This window comes from Pholis gunnellus (assembly GCF_910591455.1).
Source record: "Pholis gunnellus genome assembly, chromosome: 8".
NCBI classification, from domain to species: Eukaryota; Metazoa; Chordata; class Actinopteri; order Perciformes; family Pholidae; genus Pholis; species Pholis gunnellus.
Window position 1 is genome coordinate 13861641 of NC_136534.1, and position 15592 is coordinate 13877232.

At 41.0% G+C, this 15592-nt stretch overlaps 2 protein-coding genes across 4 annotated transcripts in view; one reads left to right on the forward strand and one right to left on the reverse strand.

Moving 5' to 3' along the window:
• Nucleotides 1-5587, forward strand: fxyd5 (FXYD domain containing ion transport regulator 5). The gene is made up of 10 exons (XM_079164867.1): nucleotides 1-214; nucleotides 1557-1602; nucleotides 2367-2465; nucleotides 2582-2704; nucleotides 2793-2834; nucleotides 3299-3373; nucleotides 3785-3814; nucleotides 3904-3978; nucleotides 4071-4116; nucleotides 4595-5587. The coding sequence occupies exons 1-10, from the start codon at nucleotides 89-91 to the stop codon at nucleotides 4617-4619; spliced, it is 687 nt and encodes a 228-aa protein (XP_079020993.1). The 5' UTR covers nucleotides 1-88; the 3' UTR covers nucleotides 4620-5587.
• The window catches only part of LOC306700004 (uncharacterized protein), a 12088-nt gene continuing 1896 nt past the window's right edge, over nucleotides 5401-15592 (reverse strand). Inside the window, exons 1-8 of one of the 3 annotated variants that reach the window (XM_079164868.1) lie at nucleotides 14821-14977; nucleotides 12050-12110; nucleotides 11615-11650; nucleotides 10731-10766; nucleotides 10191-10244; nucleotides 9994-10062; nucleotides 9746-9788; nucleotides 5401-8572 (exon numbers count right to left, since the gene is read on the reverse strand). In XM_079164868.1, the coding sequence (XP_079020994.1) occupies nucleotides 8527-8572; nucleotides 9746-9788; nucleotides 9994-10062; nucleotides 10191-10244; nucleotides 10731-10766; nucleotides 11615-11650; nucleotides 12050-12110; nucleotides 14821-14859 (384 nt within the window). In that variant the 5' untranslated portion in view covers nucleotides 14860-14977 and the 3' untranslated portion in view covers nucleotides 5401-8526. Of the gene's footprint in view, nucleotides 8573-9745; nucleotides 9789-9993; nucleotides 10063-10190; nucleotides 10245-10730; nucleotides 10767-11614; nucleotides 11651-12049; nucleotides 12111-14815; nucleotides 14978-15592 lie in introns of those variants that run through there. The other 2 variants (XM_079164870.1, XM_079164869.1) reach the window with 2 other exon arrangements.

A 15592-nucleotide genomic window follows, 5' to 3' on the forward strand; every position in this document is an offset into this window, starting at 1 on the left:
GAAGAAAAAGGCCATGTCATGAGAAAGAGTGGGTGAGCGGGAGACTGAAAGACTGAAACAGTTCAGACAATTGAATAGGGAAGTACTGATGGTGAGCACATGGGTGTGGTTGGTTAGCAGCGTTAGCAGAAGTGGCATACAGAGGAAAGCACCGTGGATGATGAGGATGTGGAAGGATATCTGGACTCGAGCGCCTCACAGGATGGATACCAAGGTAAGCATACTAGCCCGGATGGATCATTACATATCAGAGGGCTAAGGGGTGTTTTTGGTGAGGCATACTAAAGAGAGATTGATGGAGGACGACAGACAAACGGATGAACAGACAGACAGAGAGTGAGTTAGAGTGCTAGATGTGACAAACAGGCAGGCAGGTCAGGCTAGGGGAAGGGAAAGACGCCTGTACAGCCCAGGGGAAACAGGCCTCATCTTGACATATGCTCTGGAGTGAAATGAAGATTGGCATGACCTGCTAATCTGAGCTGTCGCAGCTCATGACGGCCACAGACGTTCACCTGTCGCACTGTTCCACGCCCGGAGGATGTGCTGCCACCAGGATAGGTCAAAGATCGAGATTCATTTTCTGCTGGGGGTGGATTCAAACTGAGCCACTGGTCCAGACTTCTATCCGTTACTCTACCTGCCTCTGTTGTATGTAGCTGCTTGGCAGCTGTTGTTCTCTGTGTTGCTATAAAATCATGCAATATCGGACAGCTTTTTGCTTACTTCTGTTTGTCTATAGTGTCTTGTTTCAAGCTAGGGGCAACATGTTGTGAGGGGGAGGAAAGAGTACGTCGCTCAACAGTAGGCCTACAGGATTTCCATTACGGTAAAAGGAGTTGTTTTGACACGTCCTCCAATACCAGTTTTTAATTGGTGACAGTAGCAAACTTTTTGTTATTGAAGTTTGATCAATAGTGCCACAAAGTTCAACACAGACATGTGTGGGAGGATAGCAAACGCAATGTGCGGCCTCAATCACTCACTTTTGACAAATGAATAAATAAAAAATAAAAAATTGTGGTTATGATATGTGTGTCTTCTAAAGTTTGACATTCAAAGTAGGAATCGTTTTTTGTCATGCTGCGTGAGGAGTGTGGGAGATGTTGCCTGTGTGCTTAAGGAGGAAGTAGAGGTTGCCATGTGGTGCCAAACCTCAATGAGTGCAACCTTCCGTCTGGTAGATTTGCACTGCACAAAATGTTCAAAAGTGAATGCTCTCTTTCTTCAATTGCAACATAACTGTGGCTAAAGAGATGCGAATAAACCGTGTCTGTCTGTCTGCTCATGAGCCCATGTTTTGTCTGCATGTTGTGTATCTGCTCCAATCCTCTGCAACAGATCCAGTGTCTGCATTTTTATAGTATATGACCTTTCCTCATTTATTGAGTCACCTATAATATTTGCGGGGCTCTGAATTACTTTTGCAGATCTTAGATGTTGTGATAAAAGTTGATATTCAACTTGTTAAAACACCAGTTGCAATACAACTTGGTCTATACTTTTCTGCATCATTGTGTCATCTCCTCTCATGTTTGTTTTTTTTTGTCTTTCAGATTCATTTTACCCACTTGGCCTTCTTCCTGCTTGTCATGTTTGAAGGTGAGTGCATTGAGTTTAACGCGAGGCCATGTGACTATGTAACAGAAGCCACTTTAATCACAAGTCACAACAGGATAATGCTATGCTAACATATAAATGCTAAAATTAAGTAGTATTACAGGTTACAAGTGTCATGAAGTTTGAAGACCTGCAGAGCCTACAGTATGGGTAAATTCCCATATGTATGCTGTCATCAGTCCAGATGAGGGATAAATAAGCTCGCACTAAACATCTTAGAACTGTAGATGACAGTAATATAAAAAACACAATATATCTGACACATCTTCTGCAGACCTTCAGTCAGGTTTCAGGCACATGGGTTCATCAAAGTAGTTGGAATCACAGCATTAGTCTAAGAAAGTAGAGGTTTTGTCGAGCTCCAGCATTAATTGGAAGGTGCTGAGAGAGTAAACAGACAACAGCCTCTCTGTCCCGCAGTCTCGCACAACAATCCAGCTCTGTTGTGGCCAGAGGTTTTGTAAAGAGCCACTTCTTTGTGTGTGCGGCACTGCCCCACTCACAGGACTTTAACTGTGACATACTCTCAGTACATCTGCGGGGCCACTCTCGCCGGCATGGCCAGACATTCTCAAGTCTGTCCTCTGCCAGGAATACATCACAGCATTGTTTGAGAAAATCACAGTGGTAAACAACACTGCTCTTTGTTCTTCCTGTAAAGTTTACTGTATCAAGGCCTCGCTGTGAGGCTCCATCTGACTCGTGTTTTTGGTAATTAAAATGTGTCTTTTCCCCCTCGCATGCAGTGTCAAGGGCTCAGACTTCCACACCCGCAGATCAAATGGAGTCTGTGAGCAACAGTATGGCGAACTTAACAACAACGCCTGCCGCTCCAACTCTTACTGGTACGGCACTCGTGGCTATATCTGGAGAAATGCCACTTTGCAGCATCTTCGGTATTGAGGCTATCTCCTTTTCAGTATCATGTTCATGTGAATCAGTTGCTTTCTTGATGTAACAGGAAGAAGAGTGGAAAGCAGAGTCACCAGAGATGCTGACTCCTCCTCAACCACAAACACGAACATTAGCACCAGCAACCCAGTCAATGTCCACACCACCCCATCAGAAATGAAGACTTCAACAGGTAGGCTGGTGTGTAGTTAGTGCTGTATATGTGAAACCCATAATTTCAATTCAACTTGATGTAATTGTTAAGTTTCTGTCCCTTTTAGCTCCAACAACAAAACCAAACACAAAGTTCACACCCACTCCAGGTAACAGTCTGCACCATGTCCCTCACATATTTGAACACCCAGTTAGTGGAAGCCATTGAGTTTGGCTATAACAGCCCCTCACATCAATAGCAAAGGCTTTCCCTAAGCTTTCTCCCTTTAAAACTAATTATGAGGTAATTAGAAAATGTTAAACTCCCTGTAATTATTAAGATATAAAGAGGAGTTTTTTTGTCGCATTTTACCGGATCGGGGAAAGGGAGAGAACAAGAGTGAGAGCGACAGAGAGCGACCCGATATGCATTAAGAGAGCCATTCCACTGAAATATTAAAAAAGTGAATTAAAATAATGAGTTAAACATAGGAACGCACCTGAATGGAATTATGTAGGGATTATGTATTATATATGAAATGATGCTTTTGTATTACAAACCATATGACTTATATCGAGGGATAAGGGGAAAAAAGTCAAGGAAACTAATGTTTTCACTGTCTATATTTTTCAGCATCCTCAGTGACATCCTTCCCATCCATAACTGTGAAAACCACCAAAGAAGGAGCCCATCAAGATGTTGCCTGGGGTACTAAAAAATTGTACTACTCCATCGTTACCTTAAATGCCACAGGCATTGCGGTTTTATTGTTATCTCATGGCAGACTGACAGTATCATAATTCCCTGTCTTCCAAACAAAGCCCATGGCGGAGTGGTAGAACAGAGCACCTCACTTCCTCTCTTGCCAACAGATTAATGCTTGATCGTACCTTACGCAAGAAGAGATACGATAGTTGTGTCCTCATGCTGCGCTATGCTTACCATAGATAAGGTTTTGATACACGATCAACAGCATGTCAGCGGGGCCAGCAGATGTGTCAGGCTATCTCTGGCTGTTGTTCCCCGGTGATCCTCTCTCTCTTTTTTCTTGTAGAAGCTTCCTGTGTTCAACAGTCAAACTTAATTCAATACTTTCCATTCCGCTTTTACTTCTTATAGATCCGAAGTGGGATGAAGATTTCACCTATGGTGAGAAGCTACATTTGACTGTTTATATTTGAGTTTTCTTTCATTTTGCGTCTATGGTTGAGTGTTTGATTCATGTTTTATGTGTCCAGATTATAAGTCCCTGCGCATTGCTGGACTGTCTATTGCAGCAGTGCTTTTCCTGGTGGGCATCATGGTCATTGGCTGTAAGTGTGACTCTGAAAGACATTTTTGTGAAGCACTGTAATTATGTATATTCAACTGCCTTTCTCACTCTTTTGTTTTTCTCTGACTGTAGGTGGCAGGGCCTGTCGGGTTTTCAGATGTCACAAAAGTTCACAAAAGTAAGTACTTACAGCTTTTTATTTCATTAATTCTAGTCAATGTTCAAATTCTGTATTTTTGCACCGTTTGAGGGGCGCATGATTAGCACAAGTGCTGAATAATTTAAGACAATGAAAGCTGACAGACAGTCTAAATTACAGTCCGTGTGCATGAAGGGTAGCCGTGCTTATATCACGCTCTTGGGGAAACTGCAGTTGAATGATTTAAGTAATTTATATCACAGGCTACTGGATGATATATTGCAAACAATCATTCATTTCAGACATATAATAGCTCAACAGAATGCTGACTAAAATCTCTGATGATTAATAGATCAAAAAGATTATGATTAAGCTATATGTTGGGCGAAACCGTAACAGAAAAACTGCAAAGCGCATTGTTTATTTTCCTTACTGTGGTGTGTTTGTGTTGGATGAATAAATTTGATTGCTTGAATGCTGTTTGATTCCTTAACGGTTCTGTGTGTTTATTTTCCAGATCATATCGAGTGGCCCAAGGATAAGGAGAGAGAGAGCATATGTACTGTACATTGATAAAAGTGCAGAGCTGTAAGAAACCAACCAGGAGTCCATCAATCTGGCATCATATGTGTGAATGTAGACTGTATGCTGCTTGGTAACAGTGTCATATGAAAACACTCAATAAAAAATGGAAAACATGAATCAGGCTGTCAAGAGAAAAAAGGGAACCCTGACCTTCTTAATCGTTGTCTAACATCATTTCTATACTGTGCAAAACTGCACTGAAAAGGGATTATTTCTCTTTGCAAATAATGAGGAGATGATTCATATTTGAATCACACCTTCAGCCAAGAGGCAGGCTTGTTTCCAATGACCTTTTATCTTATAACTGATAACACAGCCATAGGCTGTCTCACAGCCAGGATTATTATTAAAGGTTGTGAAGAATAAACCCATAACATCCCATACTTGACAATCTCGCACAACACTAGGACTGAAGCTGGGTCACTTCCTCCTCCTGATAGCTACTACACGCTCTTTACACTTTCAATCTGAACAGAAACGTGATGTTTAGTAAGGGGTGTCTAAGCCTCTTAGTGGCTCTATGCTTGTAAGTGAGTAAAGCCCTAGATTAAACAAGATCCACTGGCGCATTATCATTGCATCCATATGGCATCAAATGATGCAGACAATAAACTGGGAAAAAACAAACACATTTTATCACAGATTTAATGTCAAAAGCAACACAGAGTTTATACCTATATGATATACAATAGGATTAACTGTTCTAATTGCTATCATAACAAAATGAAGGAGAGTAGATGTGAAAACAGAATCGATTCATGATTTGATATGGCAATTGTTTTTTGTGAGCTAGATGGTTATGTATTATCTACTTTGTAAATAATTCTAATTGGAATGCCATTGGCACAATTAATACATACATATGGGTTAATCTGGATACACAAGTGCATACAAACATGTATTCAACATTAAGTCCAGATTTAGACTTTTTTGCTGCAAAATGACACAAATACAAATATTTTACATAAAAAAGCTTTTGGAAAATAACTGACTCCCACCCACCACAACATGTTTTACATAGAATTTATAAATGAACAGTGGAGAGAAAACATCACCAGTTAACACATGTATAAAAAGACCATTTGGTCAAACATAATATTTTTCCATTAAGAGACACAATACAAATATTTAGGTCAGTAAATCTGTAAATACATAGAATATATTAAAAACTAGAATAACTAGATAAGGTCTGGCAAGGGCTTTAGTGCGGTGGTTCTGAAAGCTGCAGTGCAGAAAACACATGCTACTAGACAAGACACAAGCAATGGAGAAAACAGTTTATACATGTGCATTCAGAAAAAATTCAAAACAAATGCAAAGCTAGAAAACAACCAAAATACAAAAACAAGCTGCAAAGAACAGAGAACGAAATACAAGAGTGTTGCAAGTCGTACTGAACTTGCACGTTTCTGGATTTAGTTCTGTTATATTCGCCAGGAGGATCATGCGATTGCACACTTTTATTGTTTTGGACGGTGTGTTTGGCAAACAGCTAACAGGCCTACCAGTATACTCACCGCTGAGTACATCGCTACAACTCAGCCACTGCTAAATGGGCAGAGAGCTTTTGTGAGTTTAATTTTGTTTTTGGCAAGATTGTATGACGCGTCTTATATGACGTCTTCGAGCTGATTGCTTGGATATATTGCAGCTTGTTTTTGAGTTTTATTGAAATGTGTTTAACAACGCCTTACTTAGTGCATTGGTGTCTAGAGTGGGGGGGGTTAGCCAATTGTGGGTTGTATTCATTCATTCACACAATACAGCGGTGGTCATTGCAGACACACCTGGCGACGTTCTGCACCCTACTTAGTGCACCTTTGTAGTTAGTGTTTGGTTGTATTTTCTGTATTTGCTGTATTTCTAAAAAAAATGCTATTCACATTGATGAAGATGTTTTCTTCATTTGCTTGAGTTTTGTCAGTTTGCATGCGTTTTGTTAAGTTGTTGTACATAGAGCTGTTAGGGACACTGTACTCCTGCTGTAGCCTGCATGCACCGAAAAAGCCAGTTTAAAAAAAAAAAAGGGGGGAAAAAAAGCGTAACCTCAAACTAAACATACATCGCTTTGAGAAAAAAAAAAAAAAGCTCAACATCTACATTTGTTACATTATTAACATGAGTAGTGTCACAGCAGAGAGGCTTTACAGAAAGGAATAATTGAGTTGAGTTTGGTCACATTCTGGGAGCCGGCTGGACCAAGTACACTGCAGAGAAATGCAGTGTTTGCTTTCTTCAATTTGTCAAAAACAAGGCCTTGAAAGAGAAATCTCTGCTCTAATGTTCAATTGTAGTTTGTTTGTCCAACAGAAACAGTGAATATGACTAAAAACATAAAAACATGACATGAAAAACTGAAATGTTTTGTACTGCAATGTGTGTTCAATTGTACTCCCTTTGAAATGCTAACAGTTATTGAAGGCTTATTGGGCAATGCTATGCGTTTTAGATACACAACACATACTGTACACACATTGCTCAAATACGAACAGTAAAACAAATGCACAAACAATAATCACATCTACCAATTTGTTTATGTTTAATAAACTGGGATGCAACATTTTTAAGACAAAGCTTCGGCACACATTTATTGCTACTGTACAACCTGAAGAGGACGTGACTACACAATTGTTTTTGCTCTCAAGTCTGGCTGGACTGGAGCCAAGACCTGTCCCCAGTGCCGAGATTAGCCGCAAGATTTAGTGGAAGCAAAGTGAGATCCTGCTTTGACAAATCTAGTGTTTAACCCCATGTAGCCATTCCCTGTGTTGCTTATTCCATTATAAGTGTCCTCGTGAAGCCATCAATGAAATACTGTCATGTTGAACAGGAGCAGGTCCCATTCCCCTTTAACATTTCCCTTCTCTGATTTGGAACAAATGAGGCAACCAGTGCCTCAGGTTCCTGGGCAGAAAGCTTTCCTTCACAGGGCATGATTGATTTCTATTTAAATGAAAACAGAGAAGCCATCATGCTCTATGAATGAAACAAAAGGCATTGTTGGTATTTTCCCAATCATCTCCGTCTTTAATTGATTTGTGTGATTTTATCCCTCACTCACACACACAGCTTCTTTCTACCAGTAGAAAACTTCTGTATTTACAATCTGCGGGACTAAAGTGAACGCCTTTGAAAATGAAATGGAGAGGGGGAAAAGAAAACATCATTCATTGCGGCCAATTAATTTGCTAGCCTGCAACAATGTTCACACTGGCTATTTCCACTTGTTTCTTTTTTACTGAGGTTGAGAAGAGGGGGAACACGTTTTTATCTTCCTTTTACACTGCCTCCTGTCATTGCTAATGGGCCAGGAACAGAAGGTGTCAGACAAGTGAATAGTAGAATGATGTGAGCACTAACCTGGCTTAGCGTGGATTAGCGTGGTTTGTCTCAGTCATCGACCATTTCACACAGACAGGTCTTTTCCATATGCACCAAATCAAACGCAAATGTAGTTTCACTGCATAGCTGGTGGGAATAATTTCTTGTTTCAGGTAGTAAGAAAGGGGAGCTCTGGCTGTGCTAAATTATCCCTTTTAACAAAAGAAGCTTAAAGCCATATTCACTGGCTTTGATTTGGATTCCTCAAATAGAATCCAATTAGAAGGTTTGAATGCATTCCAAATGTCCCCGGATAAATTGTGTATATGTGGAGCATAAACGGCTGGGACAAAGACAAGCATATACAACGGTTAAAAAAAAATATTGCATATGTATTGATTAGAGCGAGCAATGAACTGCAAGGTGAGAAGCAGGCTGTTGTGCAAAGAAGTCTAACTGTCTGAGTCAGGAGAGTAGGAGATGACATAGCCCTGTGCATGGCTCCTCTCTTGTCTGTTATTGAGGCTGCTACTCCACCAGGAACTAGACGGCCCCTTTCTGGTCCTGCTCTGTAGGCACGAAGTAGATCCTGTAGAGAGAGAGGTAGGACAGGTCACAGGAAGGGAATACAGGGAGAGGGGGTGGGGTGGGGTGTGGGGGGGGGGGAGACAGGGCAGAAGTATGTCACCTTCAAGATATTTTTAGGCTCTTTCTCAGTTTGTTAGCAGAAAGACATAAGAAACAACTCTGCGTGTCAGAATTCAGGAAACGACATGTCTGCCTCATTCTGCAGGGCTCTGACAGGTGCGCGGCGACTGCATCACCTCAAAACCCAGCTCATCCCCAGGTGGGACTTATAAATCTGGCAAGGCACTGTTGATCCAACAAGCCAGAGGTTGCTGTGTGATTAAGCCTCTTTTCAGCAGAGCGATCAGTCAGCACCAAACACTGCCAGAGCTGACTGCAGCCCCAGGAGGCAGCCAGTAATCCTGCAGAGGAATTTAACCCTTGCAGATTGTCTTGGGCGTTTGTTCCACAATGGCTGTTCTCCTGCTGCTTGGAGATCTCAGGGGACTAACTTGAAATTTGTAACCTCTCTGAACCCGACCTGCAGGTCATGTATTACTACTGCACCCCAGCACAAAAGAATTGATAATTGGTCTGCAGAAAGCCTTCCTAGCTAGCAAACTGTGGTTAAATACGCAAGGTATAGAATGGTTGCAAAAAGCAAAGAGAGGGCGTCTCTCTGTATAACTGGTTTTAGCTGTTCTGGTGTCTGAGTGCTGTTGGCAGATTGTTTGTCATGATGCCAGCGTCATGTTTACAGGATTGTTTTTTTTATTTCTGAGCAGAGTCATCTACTCGGGCCTCAGTTCATGAGGTAAGCTTTGGGACAAGTAAGGTCCTGTCCCATTCGTTCATACAGACCCAGTGGCACTGTCTCAAGGCTATTGTTTGATGGCTAACATGGGAAGGGTTAGAGGTGGGGAGTGTTCAGTGGTGGCGGTGGAGGGCCTCAGGCTGTGACACTAATTACTGTACAAGTCCAGACTGGCTCAGATGGGTGGATGCCAGTTACGTTTTTTCCACCCAAGTGTTTTTCTCTGATTTTGATGCTGTAGGACGAGTTAGGGTTCATTGGCAAGGCAGCAGAAAGGCTGTTACCCACCAGACTGGTTCTGTCACCTGCAGGCTGACTTAGCGTAAAGTGGAACGTGCATCTCTCAAATATCAACTTTAAAGTGGAGAAATTTGACCTTACCCTTGCTGTCGATTGTGCAAGTGGCGTCTTACCAGCACTACAGCTGCAAGAAAGAAAAATGAAAAAAGGTCACGGCTACACAAGAGAAAAGTTCATATTTGCTTAGGTATTAACAGCTTTACAAGGCACACAGGGACTACAGAGATTCCGAGGGGCTTTACAGCAGTGCATTTGTCAACTGTGGAAATGAAACAGAAATGATTTCACAGTAAAGGCCTTTATGTCAAAGCAAAACACAGAATACTTACTGATTATCACAGCACTGGAAAGAGTCAACACCGCCACAGCTACGACGATGATAATCATGGTTAAATGATCTGAAAGAAAGAGGCAAGTAAGGTGAGTTGATATCAGTTGATGATATTATAAATCCTTGTTGATATGTATTCTACATTTTTATACATGTACTGTATATCGCTAATTCTAATTGAAACACTTCTCTCACCTGGTGCCTCTTTTACACTTGCAGATTCACCTATGTCATGATGAAGTCTCGGATCTACAATTAAGTGTCAAAAAGAAGAAGGAATGGAATTAAGAATATGGGCATGAGCTTGTGTCTCCATAGAGGCTTCAGAAAAACCGTATAGCTCTTGCTGAAAGGCTGCTTCTCCAGGAGCCGACTGCCCTGTTCTAAACAGATCTGTAATTCTATCAAGTGTCCATCAAAACGAAGATGAGGAGCGACGGAGAGAGGCGTGGAGAGAGAATGAGAATGCCAATGTTGATTAGCTGACCAGCAGGATGGTGGAGATGTCTACTTGTTCATTGGCCTTTCAGCAGAATCCACAGGGCCCCTCCAGGGAGCTAATTGATTCCATTCAGGGCTTAATGGTTGGAGGGAAAGCCAACAGTGGCCACAGACCCACACATTTCACTGGACTGGAGCAACCTATACACAATGCTGACTTATTGGCGATAATTACAAACTTGAAAATCCTACTGCCCTTCAATCCACTCTTGGGAACAGAGGTAATAAACTCACATTTTTGCTCACGGTCCTCATCATCATCATTCGGATCTGTGAGGTAAAGAGAAATCAGCTGCTTGAACACACAGTACAGAAATACATGTTCTTCAATGTGAGCTCTTTGAAATAATAATAATAGAGTTCTTCTACTGTACAATAGTCAGGATATAGACAACACCTTTAATCTTTTAGCAACACTATTGATTGAGGTTTTTATGAAGTTAGTTTAGGACCAAAAGCTCTGACAGCAAAAAAATGAAGATTTTAAACAAGAATCAATATTGTACACAGAAAACAATAACCCATCTGAAAGGCAATAACACAATTGAAAACAAAAAAAACACCCATAAACAAACGACGAAACCTGTAAGTAACAAACAAAACTGAAAATCAGGAAGGAAAACATGAAGTTTAAAAGTTTCAAGTCAGAGCCTTCACACAAAACCATGCAACCATGAAATGTGGAAATGGTTGAGAATCTAACATCTAGGAAAGGTGTATTTTTTAAGCTATTCCGTTTGACATGAAATCACATGACATCTGTAAATTACTTAATACATGGCCTAAAGGACCCACTCAACTTACCTGAAGTAACAAAAAACAACAACAACAAGGACAAAACACACACGTCGAAACAAGCCAAGGACAAGGACAAAAAAATTCCTTTCAAAACAAAGGAAGAAAACTTGTTCTTTGTTGTTGCATAAGGGTGTGATCTCCAAGTTGAATTTTTAATTGAATCTCAGTTTAAATAAAACCTTTCTATTTGTTTCACTAAATTGACTTTGAGCAAGAACCATTTACTTGGTGACTTGTTGAAAAGCACTATGAAAACTGTGTCCAGCTTCATTCAGTGCTCCTGTTTTTCTTTATTTGACAGATAAAGGTGCATTACATACCTCCATCAGCAGATCCTTCATTCTCTTCTGAAACAGCTGCAAAAAAAAGGTAGGGAGTTAGAATTAATTAAAAGCTCAATATTACAGCACACAAATGATTTGGGCTACACTTGCATTGTGTATATTTGGTGGAGTCTATCCGCTGCTCTTGTCTGGTATCTTATCTTTTATGTCAGGAAAGTACAGCATTAAGAATATTGTCGCTAATTTCACATGCATGTTTTTCTTAATGATATTCTTATACGTACAAACCTTTTGTCTCACTTTTGCACCTTCTCTTTTTGGCAGTTGTAAAATTGAAAAGTGAGTGCATATATTTATCTCTACAGACTCGCACATACATAGGTAGGCGAGGAAAGCATGCCGGCACAGGGATGCACAGACCCTGATTAGATGTTTATCACCTGCAAGCATCACACAGAGATGAGAACATACCAGTAGCAGCTGGCAGCATCAGCAGCAGACACAGGAACAGCAATCGCATCATCTTCAAATGCTGCAGGGGGAAAAGAAACCAAGATAAAAATATCTGCTATTAATATTCAGCCATTGATGTGTGTGGAAACTTGGTGTTTTGGTTTTGAGATAGGGTGAGATGGAAAGCAGCAATGCTGTCTATTACTGGGACTTGTGAGGCACTTTGAGTTTCAGGATCACAGTCCGTGGAAAACTACAATTTCCGAACCAAGTCCTGGTACAGTTTTACCCGGTTTGAAGGATGCATGCAAATCAAGATTGTAATCTGAGATGAGTGGTGATGAGGGGGTCAGTGACTGACAACCTTATTTCCCATAGTGCTCAGCGGAAACACCGTTCTGAGAATTCGGTCACGGTCAGCAAGTGTCTATTCAACATTTTCCCCTCCCTTAAGCAAAACCCGGGTGCCATGTCCAATGTATCTGCTTCCAATGTGGCTTTTTTTTTGTTGACTAATACACTTTTGTTGTTTGTTTATTGTATCCTGCTGCGTACTATTCTTGTCATGTTGATTGGGAAAGAAAAAGTGTGAGCTCGATTACCCTTGAACACATATTTTTCCGTCAACTCTACAGGAGCCAAGTGATACTCTTACATTGGCTGTGATTTCTGTTTTGATGTATTGTTGTTCTTCATGACAAACGTCACAAGTTCCTCATGGGACAGGGCCAAAAACAAACCCTACCTCCGCTCCCCATCACCACCACCACATAGATGTGAAACGCAGATGTTCTTGGCCTGCCAAACAAAGCCCCAGCTGTGTCCAACACAATATGAATGCAGATATTTTTGAATGACCTCTCTTCCAGTCTAGGCCCCGGATGAAGCCTCATTGGCCAGATTTAGCTATTGAGGTTGGGATCAGGAACCAATAGTCATGCAATGATTGAAACTGCATACAGAGGGAACTCTCCCCATTGACCTTAGTGCCAAATGTTGTATTTGTTGTAGGCGCCTCTTCATTGTTAGTCGTGCCCATTGTGTCCTTGATTTCCTTAATAGTTAATGACTATGTGGAAAGAACTGAGGTGACCCATATTGTTAAGGAGCAGGGCTGTGAGGGAAAGCAGCAAAAACGCACCATGAACCCCCACAGAGCAGTACCCGACTTACTGTTTCCTACTTATTACTACAATTTAAGGAAGTGGATCATGCTTACAAGTAAATTCGACTTCCCATATTTGGTGAAAGCAAGTGAAAAAGATAAAGATAGAGGCATGGGCATTAAGACTGGAGACTAGTCAAAATCAGTTAATTCTTTCCATACTGTTTTTGACAGTTTCATTAAAACCTAGGCATCAGGAATCTTGGCCATTAACTGTAATTGTATCTATAAATGCTGCCATGGTAGTCAATGTCTAAAAACTTCCATGTGAGACAAATGTTCACCCTGTAGGGCCGCACAAGAATGATTCCAGCCCAGTCCACAACAAGATTATCTTGATGCTAAATTAGCAGAACAGCATTAAAATCTATTTTTGTTGACGATATTAAATGATGCTAATCACACAACTGAGGCTGATTGGATGGGGACTGTAGTGTGGGCTGTTCTGGCCTCTTGAATAGCTGCAGTAAATCTCCAAATGCAAACAACCTAAGAAGCTGCGAATAAAATCCCCTTCTGTATCCAATTTGCTTTTCAGAGTCGCTTTGGGTGAAATAATAAGCTGATCCAATTTGGAAATATTTATCAACCCAGTCCACTGCCTCTGTATCAAAATGGCTCCCGACGCTTGTATTATTTTTCAAATTGGGTAATATATTCTTGTACATTTGAATGCCGATTGAATTTGCTCTTTAATACCGGACCCAATTTGCAACATATAATAACCAGTGGCTTGGTTATAAAGCAGACATGCCAGCTGGCTGCTGGCTAAAGACGCAAAGATCATAGAAAGTAAATGTGGAAATCATAAAACTGGAGTGCAGTGATGCAAGACAGGCATATACTGTATTGTTGCTGGAGGGTGAATTTGTCTTGTTTTTGTTCCAGTCTCTCTGACTAAGCTCTCCTCTGACAGGATTAACCCTGAACCTACCTGTCTGGCCAGACCACCTAAATCTTGTTTACCAGGTTTAATTTTGAATGATGAACACCTTCCACTCCTTCCAACCTACCCAGTACAATCTATATCAACAGAATACACACACAAACGGAGGTTTACTACATGTACATAAACAGAACTTCTTGCATCTCTTTCGTCTCTGATCGCACTGATAACAGCCCCCTGCTCAACCACTGTGCATCGCTGACAAGAACGACACCAGTGATAACAATCACTAACGTGTAAAGATATTCAAATTGCTTAGGCCTAGAGAGTTCAGAGGAAAACAAATACAAGTAAAAGAATGTGAAAAAGAAGAGGGAAGATAGCCAAAAAAAACGTTGATTATTGTGAAGATGTGTCAACACTAAAACAGACTCGCTCAAAAAAAAACAATGAGCCCAACAAGGGATTCGAGTGGGTGAGAAAAGGAAAAAAAGCACCAAGATCATTTGTTATTCATTGCCATTCAATTTGATAAAAGTGGTAGCTTACTCTGGTTCAGTGAAGAGGGAAAATATTCTTATTGAAATGTTTACTCAACTCTGCCATCTCTACCGAAGCTGTTTATCTCAGCAAGTTTGATACAAATTCCTTTTGTTCCCCCTCTATAACGTAACATACTCTGCTATGCCACTGGGCCGCAGACTAAGCAAAAAGGCAAAAAAGTGAAACTCACAATACCTCAGTTGATGCCATGCAGACCAGTGAACAATCCACCATCGATAAACAATGAGTCTGACAACTCAGCAGTTATTTCCAATACAAGTGGTTTGTGGGTGACTTGTTGATCATCAGGCTAATAAGGCCAACAGTAAAACAACTAAGAGGATGTGAGAGAGTGCGTCTGACATTACAGCTGCCTTTGAGATGCATATCCTGCATTTGCTTCCCCCCCCCATCTCTCTCTCTCTCTCTCTCTCTCTCTCTCTCTCTCTCTCTCTCTCTCTCTCTCTCTCTCTCTCTCTCTCTCTCTTTGAATGTGGTGTAAAAATAACAAACCCTGTGAACACAACAATCACCAGATATGAGACTACGGTTACATCTAAATAAACCCGATTCGGTTCATACAGAGCTCTGGGCACGTATACCTCAGCTTTACTTTTTATCAGATTGAGACAAAGCGGTTTTGTCTTTGTTTTGTTCACACCACTATCACAAGAACTTCTCCAGTCTCATTGAGGGTTTTTACAGTCCAATCTATCTTAAATGCAGCCTCATCACTCTCCCAAGAACCAAGCGCCACAAAATGTGCAAACCTGCAAAGATGAGATTTAAAGGGTTTCAACAAATATGTTGTGCATCTCCCGCAGCAAACAGCTTGATTAACAACTGCAGAATAACACTTTACATAACAGGTCAAAAAGTTCACTTATGAGCACACTGTAGATAGGAGAGAAACTTATACGCACAGGAAGTGAAGAGAGGGGCGCTACAGTGTGTCAAGTCAGTTGGT

Bases quoted from the DNA above. Each gene is read 5' to 3' on its own strand.
- fxyd5 (XM_079164867.1), top strand. From the start codon at position 89: ATGGTGAGCACATGGGTGTGGTTGGTTAGCAGCGTTAGCAGAAGTGGC. The intron at 2,466-2,581 runs GTACGGCACTCG...TTGATGTAACAG, and splicing joins TGCCGCTCCAACTCTTACTG to GAAGAAGAGTGGAAAGCAGA. The intron at 2,705-2,792 runs GTAGGCTGGTGT...TGTCCCTTTTAG, and splicing joins AGAAATGAAGACTTCAACAG to CTCCAACAACAAAACCAAAC.